Source organism: Rutidosis leptorrhynchoides, chromosome 4 (assembly GCF_046630445.1).
Source record: "Rutidosis leptorrhynchoides isolate AG116_Rl617_1_P2 chromosome 4, CSIRO_AGI_Rlap_v1, whole genome shotgun sequence".
Taxonomy (NCBI): Eukaryota; Viridiplantae; Streptophyta; class Magnoliopsida; order Asterales; family Asteraceae; genus Rutidosis; species Rutidosis leptorrhynchoides.
The window spans coordinates 416,705,660-416,726,651 of record NC_092336.1 but is presented as its reverse complement, the minus strand read 5'-3'; the positions used below and the strand labels follow the sequence as shown (position 1 = coordinate 416,726,651).

The 20,992-nt window shown below is 34.8% G+C and overlaps 1 protein-coding gene across 1 annotated transcript; it reads right to left on the bottom strand.

Annotated features, from left to right (window-relative positions):
• Positions 1–19,980: 19,980 nt before the first annotated feature.
• On the bottom strand, positions 19,981–20,775 carry LOC139842035 (protein ALP1-like). The gene has a single exon (XM_071832213.1). It carries the CDS (start codon positions 20,773–20,775, stop codon positions 19,981–19,983), a length of 795 nt encoding a protein of 264 aa, XP_071688314.1.
• Between the last annotated feature and the right edge of the window lie 217 nt (positions 20,776–20,992).

Here is a 20,992-nt window from a genome sequence, read left to right as displayed (position 1 = left end):
TTAGGGTTCTTGTTAAAATTGATAAATGTATTTTTTGTGCTTGAATCTTGTTCATACATGTTTGTTTGACTTGTGTATTGTTAGATTATTGTTATATGTATGTTATAACATCATTGTGTACCTTTATTTGGTCAAAAAACTGCTCGAAACTCGATTTTTGTGGGTTAAACCGACAGGGACAGCAGCTGTTGCTGCTGCGCGGGGCACTTTTTGCTGCAATTTCGCAGTTGTAGCTGCTATTTTTGCAGACCCGTTGCTGCTATTTGCTGCTATTTTGCAGCCCTGTTGTGCCTCTATTTTTATAGTTCATGTGTTGGTTTGTTCGCCCGTTTAACCCTTGACCCGTTTGCATAAATTGGGACTTTTAATTAGTACTAAGTTGATATTGTGTAGGAATTGTATGCACATATGAGATTGTATGATTTATATATTTTTATAAGTGTATATGTATGTATATGTGTGCGTATATGTGTGCATATATGTGTTAATTGCCCATTTTTCCCTTGACCCGCTCATTTGGACATGTTTTTAGTGTATATATATATATATATATATATATATATATATATATATATATATATATATATATATATATATATATATATATATATATATATATACGAGTGTATATATAAATAAATGTGTATATATTATGCTACGAAATCATGAGAAGTGTATATATATATATATATATATATATATTTATTGAATATATATATAGTAATATTGTTAGTAAATGGGATACGATTTACTAACTTGTTCAGTATTTATTCTCAGGTGGTACAGACGAGGAGAAGACTCGGTGACATTAGACTACCGAGTTTGCGGGTATCGGTGAGTGGGACTATCTCCGGTTATAGTATAGAGTAGCAAGCGATGCTACTGTTAGTTTATACTGTTGATAGTCGAGTGCCATGCATAATTAGCGTTGTATGCCTATATGCACTAGATAGCTTACCATGATGTCGTATGTGATCTCTATGCACTATTTTGTGAGCACCAGTGAGGCCAGGCTAGCTGGAGATTCCACTGAGGCTAGGCTAGGTGGGGTCCGTACGAGGTCAACCGAGGCCAGGCTAGGTTGGGTCCAAGTCCTACGGATGTTCAGTATAGCATAAAAGGACGCATGCATTGCGTCTGGACTGTTATGCAGGTGATTCGGTAGGAGGGACTATCGGTAGACTGTAGCCCGATCAGCTACGAGTCGCGTGCCCGTACAAGCCGCCGATCCTTGTGTTGCTATTAGTTGTTTGCTGACGGATGTAGCAATAGATGACCTGGCATGTTTGATACTGTATGCTTAGCTGTTAGATAGTTCCATTCACTTAGCAGTTGTGCTAATCCCCCACATTTTCACCCTTGCAGGTTCAGTATGATTGCATGTTAGATACCAGGGTGAAGATGGGATGCGGGATGATATGTTTGACAAGTTGAAACTCTGATGTCGTGTCTTTTGTTACTAGTGTCTTTGCTTAACGTAACACATGGTTTTTATATATGTAACGGACTTTTAATATTTGATATGATATTAATGTAATGTAATACATGTGTCGTTTGTATTACGTGTCATATTTTATAAACAGGATCTCCGCTGTGACTTTAAAAAAAAAACAGGGTGTTACATTAGTTAATATAAAGCCCATTAATAGCCCATACTCTAATTTCCACAAGTGTCGTTCTTTTGTCCAAACCCCAATTATGGTACAAAGCTCAATTACCCCGTCTTTAATATTTAGCCCAACATCACGATTACTTCGGCTTAAATAAGCATAATAATAACTTAGCTACGAGACATTAATTTAAAAAGGTTGAACATAACTTACAATGAGTATTAATAGCGTAGTGTTACACGGACAGAATTTCGACTTACAAACTTAAAACATTCGCTAACATAACCTTATTATTATTAAACTTAAATTAAAATTATAATTAAAATATAAATATAAATATATATTTGAGAGTAAGAGAGATAGTTGATATATTGGTGTATTACTCGTCGCCCAAACTTGCAATTTATAGGACCTGGCCTGGAATCTTCAGCCATGCGATCGCATGGATTTTACTCTTCCAGGCCATGCGATCGCATGTCCCCCTGGGACAGCTCACATTCACTTGTCTTCTTGTTTGTCGACGGTTTTTATTTAATATATATAATTTTATGAATTATTTATATATTATATTATATTCATGTGCATAGTTGACTTGTAATTTTAGGCCCGTTGCGTCGCGCGTTGATAGTTGGTTCATGTCCCGGTTCCGGATTTTCGAACGTCCTTGCGTACTATTTAATATCTTGTACTTTGCGTTTTGCGGCTTGTACTCTTGTAATTTTGAGACGTTTCTCATCAATATATTGAACCTCTTGGATTGTACTTTGTACTTTTTAGCTTTTTGGTCGTTTGCGTCTTCAAATCGTCGAATCTATCTTTTGTCTTCACCATTTATTATTTAAACGAATATCACTTGTAAATAGAAAAATTGCAACCAAAAACTTGTCTTTCTTGAAGGATAATGCTATGAAATATATGTTCGTTTTTTGCATTATCAGTGGTGTCTAAGAAAGACAATTATACACGGACTTGGTTGTTGAATTTTCTGAACAGTCTCCAATTATATTGGAACCAAAAGGATCCTGCCTCTCGGTAGTCGGCCTGGCCACCTAGATACAAGTAATCTGTGAGAATCCTATCAGTTAAGATATACGTTTTGGTTAGCGACCGAATTTCAAGAATAATTGTTTTTATTAAATTATCGATCCTTATAGTAAATTAATATTTTCTAAAAGTTACTTTTAAGTCTTTTAAACAGAAAATCTAAAAAAATGGAACATCAAGATACCCTTGCTTCTATGCATAAGTCATGCTTAGAGGAAAGAGGAGGACCAATCACCTTAGGAACCGAAGGAATTCCTGAAATTAGTTCACACATGATTAAACTAGTCAGTATGATCTGTAAATTTCAAGGATTACCGACTGACTATCCAAACTTTAACTTAAACAAATTTGTCAGTCTGGTTGACTCTTTTAAGAAGGAAGAAAACGAGAAAAACATTTTAAAGCTTCATCTTTTCCAATATTCACTTTCTGCACACGCTTTAGCATGGTTTGATGAACTTAACCCGAATTCAATACATTCATGGGAGGATCTAGCCACCAAATTTCTAAACAAATTTTATCCACCCTCCCTACAAACCTGTTTAAGAAATGACATCACAAACGTTTCTCAAAAAAAAAAAAATGAGTCATTGTGTCTAGCATGGAATAGGATAAAGATGATGCTTAAAAGATGTCCGAATCATTCGTTAAGTCAGGCAGACATAATCTGTATGCTTTACAATGGTTTGACCAAGGATGATAAGTCTCTCCTAGACATGGCCTTGCAAGGCAATTTCATGTCCCGAACAGCAGGTGAAGCATGGAATCTCTTGGATACAATAGCTGCACAGCAGGAAGATTGGAGCAATGAAGCTGCTGAGAAGGATGACATCTTCGCTCATACGGTAAAAATGCTGAAAACCAGGTTACAAGATCTCACTCTCACTCTTCAAAGTTTACCAATTCCTAGAAACTCCGATGCTACTAGAACCAATCTAAGGTATCCTTACCCTAGATGGGCACACAAACAGCAAAATAACTCGAATCATAATATAATCTTCCCGTTACACAAACCTACTCTCCACTCTAAGGAAATTTTAGTTGAATTTATGAAAAAGCAATACATGATAAACCTTCAAGTCATAGAATGTAAAAATAAGTTCGACACTTTGATAAAGACTTTTGAAGAATTAATCACCAATTTTTAGCTTACGCTTAAACGTTTAACCACTAAAGTTGATATAGAGTGTAGTGAGTTTGATGCCCTAGTAATTACTAGAGGAGGGAAAGAAACAACTGTCAGTATACCCATACAAGATTTTTTCGATAAAGAACCAATGCCAATTGACCCCGTTGTCAATCCACCGGAACCTATCTCTCCTAAGGCCCCGAAAATTATTCCGCGCGCCCGCATACCTTTCCCAGGTAGGCTTAGGAAGGAAAAACAAGAGGCGCAATTCGCTAAGTATTGGGATATTATTAAGAATTTGCATTTGAATGTACGACTAGTAGATGCTTTAGTAGAAATGCCAAACTGCGCTAAATTTTTCAAATAACTGCTTTCAAACAAAGAGAGATTAAGAGAGATAGTTAGCTTGCCATTAAGTGAAGAGTGCTCATTAGTGTTACAACATGGTATTCCCCCTAAGTTAGGAGATACAGGAAGATTTACGGTACCTTGCTACCTGCAAGATGTCCAAATTAGCAATGCGTTAGCAGACTTAGGAGCCAGTGTAAACCTAGGTTGTGATCAGGACTTGTCCACCTATATGAAATTAGCTACTTCATAGGATTAAGACCCCTGATTATACTGTATCTGAAGATTCTATGAACTCGGTATGGCCGGAGTTCCCGAGAGGCATTTAATGCGCTTTTAGGACACAGAACTTAGGAATTGAGACATGAATGACCTAGTATGCCTATTGATTGTTCCAAAGAGACTTCTTAGGAGCTGTTAAGATATAGTTAGTGCATTCACTGTGTGACCCAAGCCTATTGCATGTTCTTGTTTGATTGTTGCCTTAGGACTTAGTCATATCAACTGTTTAGGTATTCATTAGGTTTCTATCTGCTTTACTATTAGTATATCAACTGTAATGTTGTATAATGTTTGAATTGATATGATCTCATTAGTATGATGGAATGGTTGTTAGTTTTCACTTAAGGTTTTTCCAACTTAAACCGACGGATTCCTTCTGTTTGTGATCAGTGTTCAATCAACACGGCACGTTGTTATTCAGTTAACTAAACTGATAACGAGGGTTAGGATTAGAGCTCAACTCACTAATAAACCTAGTACTTTACTGAGGATAACCTCCGAGGTATAGCTACCTTTCAGACATACTTCTCACTGCTCAAAGAGAACTCCGAGAGTTCAGAGACAAGTAGGTCTGTGTAATTGGCTCATCCAACCAGATCTACATCATTCCAAGCATAGTCTTAACATAAGCATAATTACCTTTCCTTAACCCAACACTGATATCTTGATCAACATTTCCCTGATCTGCATACTCCGAAAATCCTTCCACTTATTTACTTTTCCGCACTTAGAACTTTTAGCTTAAACCAACTACTATCCTTTATCTAGGTAATTTAACTAAAAGACAATTATCCACTTGATCTTCAATTCGTTAATCCATAAAAAAAAACACGACAATAGGTTAACTTACACATTCTACACCTTAGAAAGTAAAAGTAAATTTAGGCCCCCGCATAATATAAATAAACAAAACCACTGTTTGCCACCTTGATCAACCGAATCGGACATCCTGCGGCCTAACGACACCGCACGAATAAAGCCTTGCGTTTCTGCCATATCACTCTACTAGAAACCACGAATCAATTTGTAGATTCCAAAAGTTTACGATAAAACGTATTACAAAGAATACTAGTAAGCTCGAGGTATCTGAGATTTCCGACACACATTACATTTTGGCCCGTCTTTATCCTTGATATCAATGTCGACCGAGCCATGAATATGTTTAGGGAATCGCAACTTGATGAAAGTGAACATGGATCCCACATTACTTAACGAAGAGGAAGATGTGAATCAATTCACCAAATAGCTCGGCTATTTTCTCTACGTTCTCTTTAGAGGCGCAAGTTATCAGAACGCCCATAACTTTGATCCACACAAATATGAAAATACTAACCACCGATCTCCGACAAAGGACAAATAAAAAAGTCCTGTGACCGAGAGGAAATAACATTTTTGAAGCTTTCTTCATCACCGCAAACCAACACTCGTCCGAAAGATCTAAAGGTACTAATACTCGTAACCTAAGCTTTACAAGAAATCAAAAACTTGATACCTTCACATCCACTAAAGGGATCAAATCAACAAGAATAATCGAGAGCTTCAACCTTCGAGGATTGGGAGTGATCTTGCATCTTAGAATATTAGTCGACTGGAGCTGGATTTCAGCGGCACAACATGAAGTTTTCGATTAGGAGGGCGAAAATAAACATTCAAATTTTTTTGGTTGTAGTACATTACCTAAGCATCATAATCATATAAAATCGAAGTTGAAAATTAGTACAAGTCGAATGGAGTATCTTTGAACATTTTAAAATTATCCATAAGAGATTTTGAATTAATCTTTTTTAAAAAGATTATTAAGACTTACTATTAATTAAAACAAAAACTAAACTCAAGTTTCAAAAAGTCATAAATAAACTTATCATATCATTTAACATAAAATTATACGGAGTAATAGGTTCAACCTTTAATGCATACACTCCATATTAGATATCAGACTTAAAAGACATTCAATTGTTATTCAATTGTGATACATTAGGGACGAGGGATGCACAAAAAAGAAAAGAAAAATGACGAGGAATCAAATTTGATGTAAAATTCAGGAACGAGGAATGAAATTTTGTCTACCTCAAGTCCCAATAAGTAATAATTCTTTAAACCGATAGAATGATACAAAACTTATCACAGTAACCCAAATACTTGGTCAGGCCATGGCCCTCTTTGAATCTCGGAACAGGAGGGGGATTAATAAGTTTTCCTTCCACAAGAACACCCTCGAATTTCTCAAACCGAGTCGAAGAAGCCTACGAACCTACTCGAAGACGTAGACAGGTCAACCAATGAACCAAACCATCACCTTGTTTCGAAATAGAAGAAGGCCCAAACTTATTAAAGAGATCAACCAACATCCTTAAAATTGGTTGTATAATTCGTGTTAGTAATTATTAATTTACCTATATATTAAATGCGAAAAGGGCAACCATCATTTTGATTTTTTTTTTTACGTTTTTTAATTTATTTTTAAATATTATTTTTTTTGCGTTCATTTTTTCAAAATCTAAGTTAAATAATGCTCTTTACTCCCTTTCTCGATCAAGCCAATACCATTACAAGTGTCAACATATTTTTTTAATTTGTCCGTTATAAGGAATACAAATATATATTCTTTCTACAATTTATTTTGCGAGATCTTTAAAAAAACACCATATATCCACTTCAAATAGCTATTATACTATTTGTAGTGGTTGGTGGCGTGAGTTGGGGGCGTGAGTTGCTTTTTGTACCTTTTTGATAACTAGAACGTGTGGGTTGTTTTTGTGGAGTAGTGATGGTGTGGGTTTTTGGTGTTGGTTGGGAGTATTTGTGACGATGTGTTAAAATATAATTGGGTTAAGTATTAAAAAGGGATAAAAATATGATTTTTAAAATAAAAATAAAAATAAAAAAGGGGGGGGGGGGGGGGGGAACCACCCCGTTGCTGGATCAGTTGCCTAGCCACGTGCAGACCATCTTCTTGGTCATCCAACGCCACGATATTTGGAAGGGGAGGCGTTGCCCCATGCCACATAGGCGGGAACGCCGTTGCTTGGCAACCGCTACAAGCTGTCTTAAACATATATTGAATGTATTAAACATTTTATTAAGAGTTTTTAAATTATAGAATATTATATGTATATATATATATATATATATATATATATATATATATATATATATATATATATATATATATATATATATGGGCAGGATCAATGGGGAAGTAACAATTGGGGGGAAGCGGGTGGAAGCAAAAAATTTTATTTTTTTTCGTTTTTTTTTTTTGAAATTTTTTTTTTCCGGCATCAAGATCACACGAAAATATGAACATTTAGAAGAGACACTTCGTGATGAATGTTATTATTTAGGCGGGAAAACGATCGACAAAAATAACATTCAAGATAATATTGTTCGTGAAGAATATGAACGTTTTTTTTTCATGTTTTGTGAAGTAAAATTTAGCCCGATTTAGAGTTTAGGGTTTAGAATTTAGGGTTTAGAATTTAGGGTTTAGGGTTTGGTGTTTTGGGTTTATTCCATAAACCCAAAACACCAAACCCTAAACCCTAAACTCTAAACCGTTCATGTTAAAAACTCAATCTAAATCCTAAATCTAAACCCTAAACCCTAAATTTCTAAACCCTAATATCTAAACCCTATAAACCCTAATATCTAAACCCCAATAGCTAAAACCTCAAAATACGCTCGAAAAACACGATAATTGTTATATATTACTTCTTCGAGCATTTTCCCGCAAAAATAAAAACATTTATCACAAAGTGTCTCTACTAAATGTTCATATTTTCATCTCATCTATAATGTTCGTGAACAAAGTTTTTTCAAAAAACAAAAAAAAAAGTTTTTGCTTCTCCCCGCTTCCCCCCGAATGGTTACTTCCCTCTTGATCCTACCACTATATATATATATATATATATATATATATATATATATATATATATATATATATATATATATATATATATATATATATATATATATATATATATATCCTATCATATCCTATCCTACTATACATTAAAAGAGGGTTTTTATTAGCTAATAAATATTTTAAAACATCTTTTAATTACCATTAGATCAACTAATTACTTCACCATACCCTTTGATCCAATAACCCTAAATCATCTACAGAATATATTAGCTAATACAGTAATTCATTATTTGTGAGTTAATATGCCTATTATACCCTTACAAAAACGGGTCACAAACAAAATTAGGGGCCTTTGCATAATCACTTCAAATCTCAAATCGCTTAGAAATCATTTAAATTAAAATGCAGATTACAGAGTAATTCATATCGATTTTTACCGGTAAATATATATTTCTACAGGTTCATTAGAAATCATTTTAATTAAAATTAGGTTTTATTATGTTAAAAATGCAGATTGATTGAACATTTATCTCCGATCATCTCGATTTCATAGGTTGTGAACTGTGTTATACGAGGGTTTCTTTTGTTATGATTTTTTGTAGTGTTCTTTTTGAGATTGGACATCTTCCATTTGAACAAAGGACGTGTATGCATCATGTATGGATCCAGGTAAACTTTGATTACAGGGTTATTTTGTTATGATTTTCTGGGTTAGTTCCGCTCATGATAATTAGTATTGTTTGTATCTTCTTTTGTTTAATTAATCGATTAGAATGTTATGACGATTGATTACAGGGTTATTTTGGCTCATCATAATTAGTATTTTTTTTTTGTTTTTTTTGTTTTTTTGTTAGATTAGGTTGAATAACTCACTTGTGTGCACCAGAACAAAATAGTTTAAATTAATTATATGTTTATATGATGTCTGAGGACCCAGGTCTTACTATGAACCAGGTTTAGATTGTTTGTAAATGTAAATTTTTGAATGAACTATCCCAACGTAGGCTTATATCTATTTGTGCTGCCTATGGTTTGTACGGCTATAGCTGCAAAGTATGTGGAAAAAGGTGATGGCCTAAAATACTCCATGGATGCGGTTGATCCTGTTTATGAACGTAACCATTGTGTAGATGCAGGAGGAAGTTTATCCAAATAAGTTAAAGTTCTTATAAAAAATTTTGTAAAGTGATAATATAGTTTTGGTCTAGGTAGTACATGTCTCTAGATTTAGTTAGAAGTATGTTAGCAGAAACATAGAATTTATACAGTCATGATTAAGTTTCTATATACTACTTGCCTTTTCAGGATTGAGGATTTATGAAACATTGGTGACGTCAACAATGAGAATGAAACGACACTAGAAGGTTGGTGACGTTTTGTAAGTAAAATCAAGATTCTGTATATTATAACCACATTCTGCACATTATGATATGCGTAGTGTTCCATAAATCTCACATGATCTCTCTTACGTACTAAATGGGCTAAGAGATGAATACGGGTGAGAAACAACTATAAAGTAGATCCCCAAATTTTTTATGCGATGTGGTGAGTCAGATGTGTTATTAATCATCATTATATGAATATGAATTATTAAATCTCTATGTATATGTGGATGTTATAGTTGCGAAACTAGTTTTTGCAGCTTCGGTATATTTTATATGGCAAGAGCGGAATAATAGGATTTTCAAAAGGTCGCATAGAACGGAGGTAAAGATTTTTGAAGACATCTATTCCACAGTTCGTCTGAAGATCCTTTCTATTCGATTTAAAAGTTCGCGGAGAGTGGATCGCATGAAGGAGTTTAATGGTTTTTTTTTTTTCTAATTTTTTTTTTTTTTAGTGCTAGTTGTCTGTATTTGGCGTCTAGCGGGTTGTTTATTTGTAGCTTCAAGGCTTTCTTGTTGCTCCAGCGCTTGTAAACTCATTCTTTATTATTTTTAATAATATTCACCGGGGTAACCCTTTACCCAAAAAAAAAAAAAAAAAAAAAAAATCTCTATGTATATATACTTTTGTTGCACTATTTAGAAATAAGAGACCCAATGAGACTGATATCAAGACCCCTAGCAACAAGAATGAAAATATGTCATCTTTTGTGAATGCTTAACCTGCAAGGTGCTTTACTAGTTTTTTTATTTACTGTGGGCTATTAGTATGTTTTCGATATTAGTGTTGTATGATATTGCAAACACAGTAATTTCTATTCTTTCTTATGTTTTGTTATTGTAAATATGTTTAAGCATGTGATATTGGGTCTCAAGTAGCCACCCCACACCTGTCAAATCAAGTTGTTGCTAAGTCATTGCAAATAAGTAAAGCACAAAGGTCCACCTCTACATCTAATGGTGCTCAATCGTGCAAGTCTTGCAACCGGTATGCCTATATTACCGTCTAAAATATTCTTCTGATAATTGTAACTAAAAAACGTTGGAATTATATACCGGTTCTATAAATTTGATCTTAAAACTTTTGGGTTGTTTTAGTCTCTACATGTCGGAAGGTGCTCTTTCGTCTCGCAACCAAGCTAATTACGCAAGTATATGATAAGTGTGGTTTGTTGAAGAGGTTAGAGTAAGTTTTGTTTAAAATATATGGTGGTGTTATAATTCAGTAGGCTTATAACTACCTTTAGTGATTTGATTCTTGATGTTATAATTCAGTAGGCTTATAACTACCTTTAGTGATTTGATTCTTGATTTAGAATACTAATAATGAAGTGTAAGAACAAAGATGATAATGGAGAGAAAGAAAGAAACACTTTGTAAGTGTGTGAAATGGTGCAAGTTTAATGCTTGCATTCATGAGTATTTATAGCCCAAAATCTCAATATAAAAATACATACTTTGTGTACTAAAATTGACTATATGTATACACCAAAATTGACTATCCATATCTATATTATTATTATTATTATAACACTCCCCCTTGGATAGCAATTTTATTTTGTTGAAGATCAACTATAAATTACTGCCTCGTTAAAAACCTTGCTAAAGAAAACCCAGTGGGAAAAAACTTTAGCTAAGGGAAAAAGAGTGCAGCATGGAGTTGACTCCCCCTCAAGTAGACATCGCTTCAGCTGTTACATCTTTTGAACATGTCTCATGCCAATGTTATGAACGTGTGTTCTGAAAATAGCAGTTGGAAGTGCTTTCGTGAAAAGATCAGCAGAGTTTTTGCTGGATTGAACATATCTCATTTCAATCTCGTTGTCCTTAATGAGATTTTGAGTGTATGAGAAGAATCTAGGAGGTATGTGTTTGGTTCGGTCACTTTTGATATACCCTTCTTTCATCTGTGCTATGCAAGCTGCATTATCTTCATAGAGAATTGTTGGACTTTTATCGCGTTCTAGTCCACAAGAATCAGTAATGATTTGTGTCATTGATCTCAACCAAAAACATTCCCGAGTAGCTTCATGTAATGCAATCACTTCGGCATGATTTGACGATGTAGCAACAAGTGTTTGTTTTTGAGAACGCCATGATATTGCAGTACCTCCATTTAGGAATACATATCCAGTTTGAGATTTAGCTTTATGTGGATCAGATAAATAACCTGCATCTGCATAACCAACCAAATCTTGTTTTGATTCGTTAGAATAAAATAATCCTAAATCAGTAGTTCCTCGAAGGTATCGAAATATGTGTTTGATCCCATTCCAGTGTCTTTTGGTAGGAGCAGAGCTGAACCTTGCCAACAAATTAACTGCAAAAGAAATGTCAGGTCTTGTACAATTTGTAAGATACATAAGAGCTCCAATTGCACTAAGATATGGTACTTCTGGTCCAAGAATGTCTTCTTGATCTTCACATGGACGAAATGGATCAGCTTCAACATTGAGTGATCTAACAACCATAGGAGTACTTAATGGTTTTGCCTTGTCCATATTGAAACGTTTCAAAATCTTTTCAGTATATGTTTTTTGATGTACAAGTAAACCATTAGGCATATGCTCAATTTGTAAACCAAGGCAATACTTGGTTTTTCCGAGATCTTTCATTTCAAATTCTTTCTTTAGAAGTTGAATGGCTTCATGGATCTCTTTATTTGTACCTATGATGTTAAGATCATCAACATAAACAGCTATGATCACATATCCGGATGTTGTTTTCTTAATGAAAACACAAGGGCAAGTAAGATTATTTGTATACCCTTTGCTTATCAAGTAATCACTTAATCGGTTATACCACATACGTCCCGATTGTTTTAACCCATATAAAGATCTTTGTAATTTAATCGAATACATTTCTTTGGGTTTTGCATTTGATGCTTCTGGTACCTTAAATCCTTCAGGTATCTTCATATATATATCACTATCAAGTGATCCATATAGATAAGCAGTCACAACATCCATGAGATGCATTTCTAAATTTTTAGAAACTGCCAGACTGATTAAGTACCTAAAAGTAATTGCATCCATAACAGGAGAATAAGTTTCTTCATAATCAATTCCCGGTCTTTGAGAAAAACCTTGAGCTACAAGTCTAGCTTTATACCTTGTAACTTCATTTTTCTCATTTCTTTTTCGGACAAAAATCCATCTGTATCCTACAGGTTTCACATCTTTAGGAGTGAGAATGATGGATCCGAAAACTTTTCTTTTATTGAGTGATTCTAATTCAGCTCGTATTGCTTCTTTCCATTGAGCCCAATCATGTCTATTTTGACATTCAACCATAGATGTTGGTTCTGGATCATCATCATTATTCATGATGTCATATGCAACATTAAATGAAAATTTCTCATCAAGATTTTTCATTTCATTTCGGTTCCATAATATTTTTGAATATGCATAATTGATTGCAATTTCTGTATTGACATCATCAATCTCCTCTGCAGTAGGAGTACTGATTTGTGGTTCTTCTTGAACACTTTCTTTTACTTCATTATCAGCTGATTTTCTTTTTCGAGGATTTTTATCCTTTGAACCGATTGGTCTTCCACGTTTCTGACGTGGCAAAGATTCATGAGTGACGTTATTGCCAGCTTTTGGAATTTCAATTCGAGCTGGAGTATTTACTGCTGGTATATATGATTTTGTCACCGTTTTTGTATCTGTAAATGCATCAGGCAATTGATTTGCAAGTTCTTGTATATGCATTATCTTTTGAACTTCTGTCTCGCATTCTTTTGTGCGAGGATCAAGATACTTTAATTGAGGTTCACACCATGAAACATCATTTTCTTTATTTTTCATTTCTCCCCCTAATCTAGGGAACAATGTTTCATTAAAATGACAATCAGCAAAACGTGCTGTAAAAACGTCACCTGTCATAGGTTCAATATACCTTAATATTGAAGATGTTTCATATCCAACATATATTCCCAACCTCCTTTGAGGACCCATTTTTGTACGTTGTGGTGTCGCAATTGGAACATACACTGCACAACCAAATGTTCTAAGATGGGAAATATTTGGCTCTTGACCAAAAGCAAGTTGTAGGGGGGAATATTTATGACTTGCACTTGGTCTGATGCGAATCAATGCAGCAGCATGTAAAATTGCATGACCCCATATAGATACAGGGAGTTTTGTTCTCATTATCAATGGTCTAGCGATTAACTGTAAACGTTTAATCAATGACTCGGCTAAACCATTTTGTGTATGCACATGAGCAACAGAATGTTCAACAACAATTCCTATAGACATGCAATAGTCATTAAATGCTTGAGATGTAAATTCACCAGCATTATCAAGTCTCACCCTTTTAATGGTGTAATCAGGAAAATGAGCTCTCAATTTAATAATTTGGGCAAGAAATTTTGCAAATGCCACATTACGGCTTGATAACAGACAAACATGAGACCATCTGCTAGATGCGTCTATTAGAACCATGAAATATCTAAATGGTCCACATGGTGGATGAATTGGTCCACATATATCACCTTGAATTCTTTCAAGAAACATTGGTGATTCTTTCTCAACCTTAAGTGGTGAGGGTCTAGTTATCAATTTTCCAAGAGAGCAAGATGTACATGGAACCATTGTATCATGATGGATTTTTCTATCCTTTAGTGGATGTCCATGAGTACATTCAATAATCCTTTTCATCATTGTTGATCCTGGATGGCCTAATCTGTTATGCCATAAACTGAATACACCAGGATCAATATATTTTTCGTTAACTACCATATGTATTTCTGGTACATTTATATGTGTATAATGTAATCCAGAACTAAGTCTTGGCAGTTTTTCAACCACATGACTCTTGTCAGTGATACTTAAATATTTCTCATTTTCTGTTGTCACTGACTGATAATCATACCCGTTAAGGTATATGTCGGAGAAACTCAATAAATTTCTGCTTGACTTGGGAGAAAATAAGGCATCATTTATTAAAAATTTTGTACCATTTGGTAGTATGAAATTTGCCTTTCCTATCCCTTTTATCAAGTTAGCAGGTCCTGATATTGTATGTATAGTTCCTTCCGTTGGTTTTAGATCAATAAAATATTTCTCGGATTTAAGTATAGTGTGTGTAGTTCCACTGTCTGCTATACAGAGATCTCCACCACTTGAACTTCATATATAAGAAATAAATAGTGAGTACATTAATATTACACAATATTTTAAACGCAAATAGATAGTACTGAAACATTTAGCAAACATAATAACAAAGACAGACGATATTAAATCGTTTATTTTTCGAAAGACACACAACTTAAACATTCAAGAAATCTTCATATAAATCAGATGGTTTCTCAGTGACTGTTGGATCGACGTTATCCACAAAGTTTACTTCCTTTTCTTTATCTTTCAGCGAATCCTGATACATCTTAACAAGATGTTTAGATGTTCGGCAAGTATTAGCCCAGTGGCCCATTCTACCACATCTGTAGCAAGATTCTTCAGAATTTTTAGAAGAATTTTCTTCAACATCTTGTTTAATGGGCTTGTTTTGTGGTTGATATTTATATTTTCGTGGATTACTATTTCTTTGACCACCACAGCCACGACCACGACCACGACCACGTCCACGCCCATTACCATTACCATAAGGATGGTTTCTACCATAGTTATGGCTTTTGGCATGATGATGGTGATGGTTATTATAACCACGACCTTGCCCGCGTCCTTGTCCCTGTTTATAATTATTTGCAGTATTTGCTTCAGGGATTGCAAGTGTACCAGTAGGACGGGATTGCTGATTTTTCATTAATAGCTCATCATTTTGCTCTGCAACTAAGAGATATGAATTAAGTTCAGGATATGTTTTGAACTTTAGCATTCTCAAATTTCTTTGCACTGTGATGTTTGCAGCATTCATTGTGGAGAAAGTTTTCTCCATCATGTCTGCATCACTAATTTCATGTCCACAAAATTTAAGTTGTGAACATGTATTATACAGAGCTGAGCTGTATTCATTTACTTTCTTAAAGTCTTGGAACCTTAATGTTCTCCATTGTTCCATTGCAGCTGGAAGTAAAATTTCTCTTTGATTATTGAATCTGCTTTTGAGACCTTCCCATAAAACATGGGGATCTTCTACAGTCACATAATTATTTTGTAAGCATTCATCAATATGTTGATGAATAAAGCAACATGCCGTAGCTTGTTCTTTTTCAGAACAAGTGTTGTTTTCATTTATGGTTTCAAGAATGCCCATTGATTTAAGATGCATTTTTACTTTTATAACCCATGGCATGTAGTTGTTTCCAGTTGATTCTAAAGGAGTAAATTTAAGCTTTTCCAGATTCGACATTTTCTATTATCAAAAATTAAAACAAACATCATGATAAATTAGAGTTAATTTATATTCATAAGTATATAAACATTAAACATAAATTTAATATAACATAAATGATAAGTAGGTGACAGTGTCGACCATGTGTAAGCAATCATAAATAAATGTTATATAACAAAAATATAAATATTAGTAAACATAAATGAAAATTTGGCGACAGTGTCGACCATATATTTTTTCAGGTGGTATAACCGACCTATATCATTCTGGTGGTATAACCGACCATATATCATTTTGGTGGTATAACCGACCATATATCATTTTGGTGGTATAACCGACCATATATCATTTTGGTGGCAGAGCCAACCATATTTAGTATTAAGATTATCGTGCTGATAACTTGTTATAATTCAGTAGGCTTATAACTACCTTTAGTGATTTGATTCTTGATGTTATAATTCAGTAGGCTTATAACTACCTTTAGTGATTTGATTCTTGATTTAGAATACTAATAATGAAGTGTAAGAACAAAGATGATAATGGAGAGAAAGAAAGAAACACTTTGTAAGTGTGTGAAATGGTGCAAGTTTAATGCTTGCATTCATGAGTATTTATAGCCCAAAATCTCAATATAAAAATACATACTTTGTGTACTAAAATTGACTATATGTATACACCAAAATTGACTATCCATATCTATATTATTATTATTATTATAACAGGTGGCAGATTATCAAATATATGGAGTATATGATAAGGGTGGCAGATTTTGTTGAAAAATTGACTGAAGTTAGTTTAAAATATCACGTCTTAGAGTAGGTTTTGTTTTATAGTATTGAAAGAAAAGTAAGAGCAAAGGTATCATATTGTAATTGGAAGTGTTGTAGAGTGAACGAGGCAATTATGCTCACCATTACATGCCGGACTTTTGTTAGTAGATTAATTAGTTTCGTGTTCCATTTATTATTGTTTTTTCTACATTATCTTTTGTGACTGGGAAATATCTTAGGAGGCATGACCACTTGATAGGTTAATTGTGTTGGTTTATTTTGGCTAGTAGAAGATATGTTTATCCCACATTGGTGGGAGGAAGATGTGAGGGGTGAGTGACTTGGTTATATAAGAGGGGCTAAATCTTCATTCCAAATTGCACCAATCAATACACTTTAAGTATTTGATTATTTCTTTCTTTCTTACCCTTGTTTGAGAGTTGTATTAGTTAAATATTTTGGAGAGTGTAGTTGGCTTAAGAGAGTCGTCTATATCATTGTAACAATTTGTGATATAGTGTATTTCTCTCTTTGGGGGCCGGTGGTTTTTCTCCTGTTTTGAAGTTTCCACGTTAAATCTTGTGTTGTGTATTGTTTTTATTTCTTTACTATTATTGTTGGGCTGGGTGGTGGGAATTAGTGAGACCGTAATTTCCCAACAACTGGTATCAGAGCGTCAGGTTTGACGGGGGTCTCGGTTATAGGAGTCGGAGTATGCTCTGTGGTTGCCACGGGAGTGGATCGTCCACATCAGAAACGAGTTCTATTGATCGTATAGGGTATCTGGTTAGACAATATTTTTTCTGATTCGTAGTAATAGTTGGATTTGTTAGTGGCGAGTTGTGGATTTCTGATTTAAAGGGTCCTGGCTACCTGCTACATCTTTTGGCTATTCGAAACGTGAGCAAAATCAGAGAAAGTGTTGTCTATAGGATACGGATACGATGTCGAAGTTCAGTCCAATGAGGTTTGATGTAGAGAAATTTGATGGGATGATCAATTTTGGCTTATGGCAGGTTCAAGTCAAGGATGTGTTGATTCAGTCCGGTTTACACAAGGCTTTGAAGGGTAAACCCACCCTTGTTCCTGGCAATGATTCTAGCAGTAAGTTCGATGAAGAAGAATGGGATGATATGGATTTGAGGGCAGCAAGTGCGATTCGTTTGTGTCTTGCAAAGAACGTGATTGCAAATGTGCACGGGTTATCAACGGCAAAGGAGCTTTGGGTTAAACTAGAGCAGTTGTACCAGGGCAAGGGCATCTCAAATCGGTTGTGTCTTAAAGAACAATTTCATACTCTGCGTATGGATGGGGGTTCAAAGATTTCAGATCATCTAAGTATTCTTAACGGTATTGTTTCAGAACTGGAGGCTATTGGAGTTAAAACGGATGATGAAGATAAAGCTTTGAGGTTGATATTATCTTTATCATCGTCTTATGAACACATGAAACCTATTTTGATGTATGGGAAGAAAACTCTGAAGTTTGAAGACGTTACTAGCAAGCTCCTATCCGAGGAGAAAAGACTGGAAGGTAACGGGGTTTCGTCATCAGGAGATACGATAGTGTTGTGTTCGGATAGGCAGAAGAGAAACTCTAGAAAGAATCTGACATGCTGGAAGTGCGGGAAGACTGGACATGTAAGGGTTAATTGTCCCGGTGGAGCTAATCCGGCAAATGGCTCCAAAGACGCTAACATTGTCTCCGTTGTTACAGAGAGTGACGAATTCCTCTGAAGTCACGTCATCCTCATGGTGTGTCCGCGCCACTGTGGAAAGGGATGTTCGTTAGCGGTTTCACAATTACACATGGGCATTGGTTTGGCGTTGATGCAGGCTGTGTGGTGGAAATTGATGTTGTAGCTGATGGGACTTTCGGGAAAGCCAAACAAGGAAGTTGCACCATAAAGTTTTAGCTGGTTGTTCAACAACATGTGCCGAGGTGAAATGCTTGGAATGTGATATTCTAAGTGCTATACTCTTAATGGTGGAGTATGATAATTCTTGTTAAGAGTTATGATTGTCTGTGATGACAATGATTGTCGGGTTAGACAATGTTCGATGAAGATGCAAGTTTTGTCTCTTGGGAGATAATGTCAACGGCATGAAGATGAGGATCTTGAAGTTGTCGTCGAGGAAGCGTCTACATCGGTTATCCTTGCAATGTGGAAGCATGGTTATCTTCTTCTATCCAAAAGGTGGAGATTTGTTGGTTTATTTTGGCTAGTAGAAGATATGTTTATCCCACATTGGTGGGAGGAAGATGTGAGGGGTGAGTGACTTGGTTATATAAGAGGGACTAAATCTTCATTTCAAATTGCACCAATCAATACACTTTAAGTATTTGATTATTTCTTTCTTTCTTACCCTTGTTTGAGAGTTGTATTAGTTAAATATTTTGGAGAGTGTAGTTGGCTTAAGAGAGTCGTCTATATCATTGTAACAATTTGTGATATAGTGTATTTCTCTCTTTGGGGGCCGGTGGTTTTTCTCCTGTTTTGAAGTTTCCACGTTAAATCTTGTGTTGTGTATTGTTTTTATTTCTTTACTATTATTGTTGGGCTGGGTGGTGGGAATTAGTGAGACCGTAATTTCTCAACAAATTGTGTATATATATATATATATATATATATATATATATATATATATATATATATATATTGAACTCAAATTCTTAGGAGGCATGACCACTTGATAGGTTAATTGTGTGGATGTTCAAAAGATTTTTTTAGGATAAACCTGATAGAAACTTAGACTAAGATGTGATTCATATCAATTAACAAAATGACTTCCATGTTTATGTAGACTTGTGGGTTGTTGGTGAGTTTTTTTATATTGCTGAACTTTTTGTAATCTAATTTAAGCATTCCCCTTGATATATCTAATTGTAAATTGCTGATATTTTAGACTGTTTCTAACCCTGCCTGTGACATCACAGGCAGATTTGTACTTTTTGGCTCAAAAAGTGCATCTGCCTGTGACATGGCAGTGTCAAATTTTGACCCCCCAATAACCCGAAGTGTCAAATGCTAGTGTCAAATTCAGTAGGGTCCACCAGTTTTTTTTTTTTCAAATGATTTAAAATGATAAATAAATACAACAAAATAAAATAAATTACATTAAAATGGTAAATAAATACAACAAAATAAAATAAATAACATTAATAAAAAAATACATAATTAATTTTTGATAAGAATTTAAAAGTACATAGATTGACGATTACATAGATTAAACAAAAAAAAAAAAAACTAATTCGCATTGCGAAAAGTCGGTGGAAGGTTCCAAATGTGCTCGACTAAATCCTCGGTGAGTTGATTGTGCAAATCTCGATCCCTTATTTCTCTTGCAATGATATCTCGATCCCGTCTTCTGTTTCGTATACGTTCCATACCATTTTCCATTTCTTCGGTAGTGAATCTTTCTTCCCATTTAGAAAGTGCAAAGTCGTTATCTTCAAGTATCATGTTATGTAATATGAGACAACATTCCATCACTCTTCGCATCCTGTTAACGCTCATACTTCGTGAAGCTAGGCGTATAATATGAAAACGACCTTGAAGAACCCCAAATGCCCTCTCTACATCCTTTCGGGCACTAGCTTGAAATCTTGTAAACTTAATCGTTGGTTCTTCAGTAGGACATGAATATCCTTTAACTAAAGTTGCCCAATCGGGATATATACCATCCGCATGGTAATATCCTTTGCTATGTTCATGCCCATTTACCTCAAATGGTGCGGATGGAAATGTTCCGTTCTTAAGTTTATCAAATATAGGTGATTGGTTCAAAACATTGATATCATTGTTGGAACTCGCCATCCCAAAAAAAGCATGCCAAATCCACAAGTCATAAGAAGCAACAGCTTCAAGCATAAGGGTCGGTTTCTTGTGATCACCCATAGTGTATTGTCCTTTTAAAGCAACAGGACAATTCCTCCACTCCCAGTGCATACAATCTATACTACCGAGCATACCCCTAAACCCATGTCTCTCATCGTGAGCACTATACAATCTAGCAACATCGTGTGCATTCGGAGATCGCATGTATTCTTTTTTGTACAATGTAATAATACACATACAAAAGTAATCTAGACATAGTATCGAAGTTTGCTCACTCATTTGCAAATATTCATCCCACATATCGGGAGCGGTGCCATACGCCAATTGACGTATAGCCGACGTACATTTTTGTATAGTAGTAAATGTGTAGTGACCCGAACTTTTTCATGTTTATATATATTAATTGAGATTGATATTTACA

Bases quoted from the DNA above. Each gene is read 5' to 3' on its own strand.
- LOC139842035 (XM_071832213.1), bottom strand. From the start codon at position 20,775: ATGCGATCTCCGAATGCACACGATGTTGCTAGATTGTATAGTGCTCAC.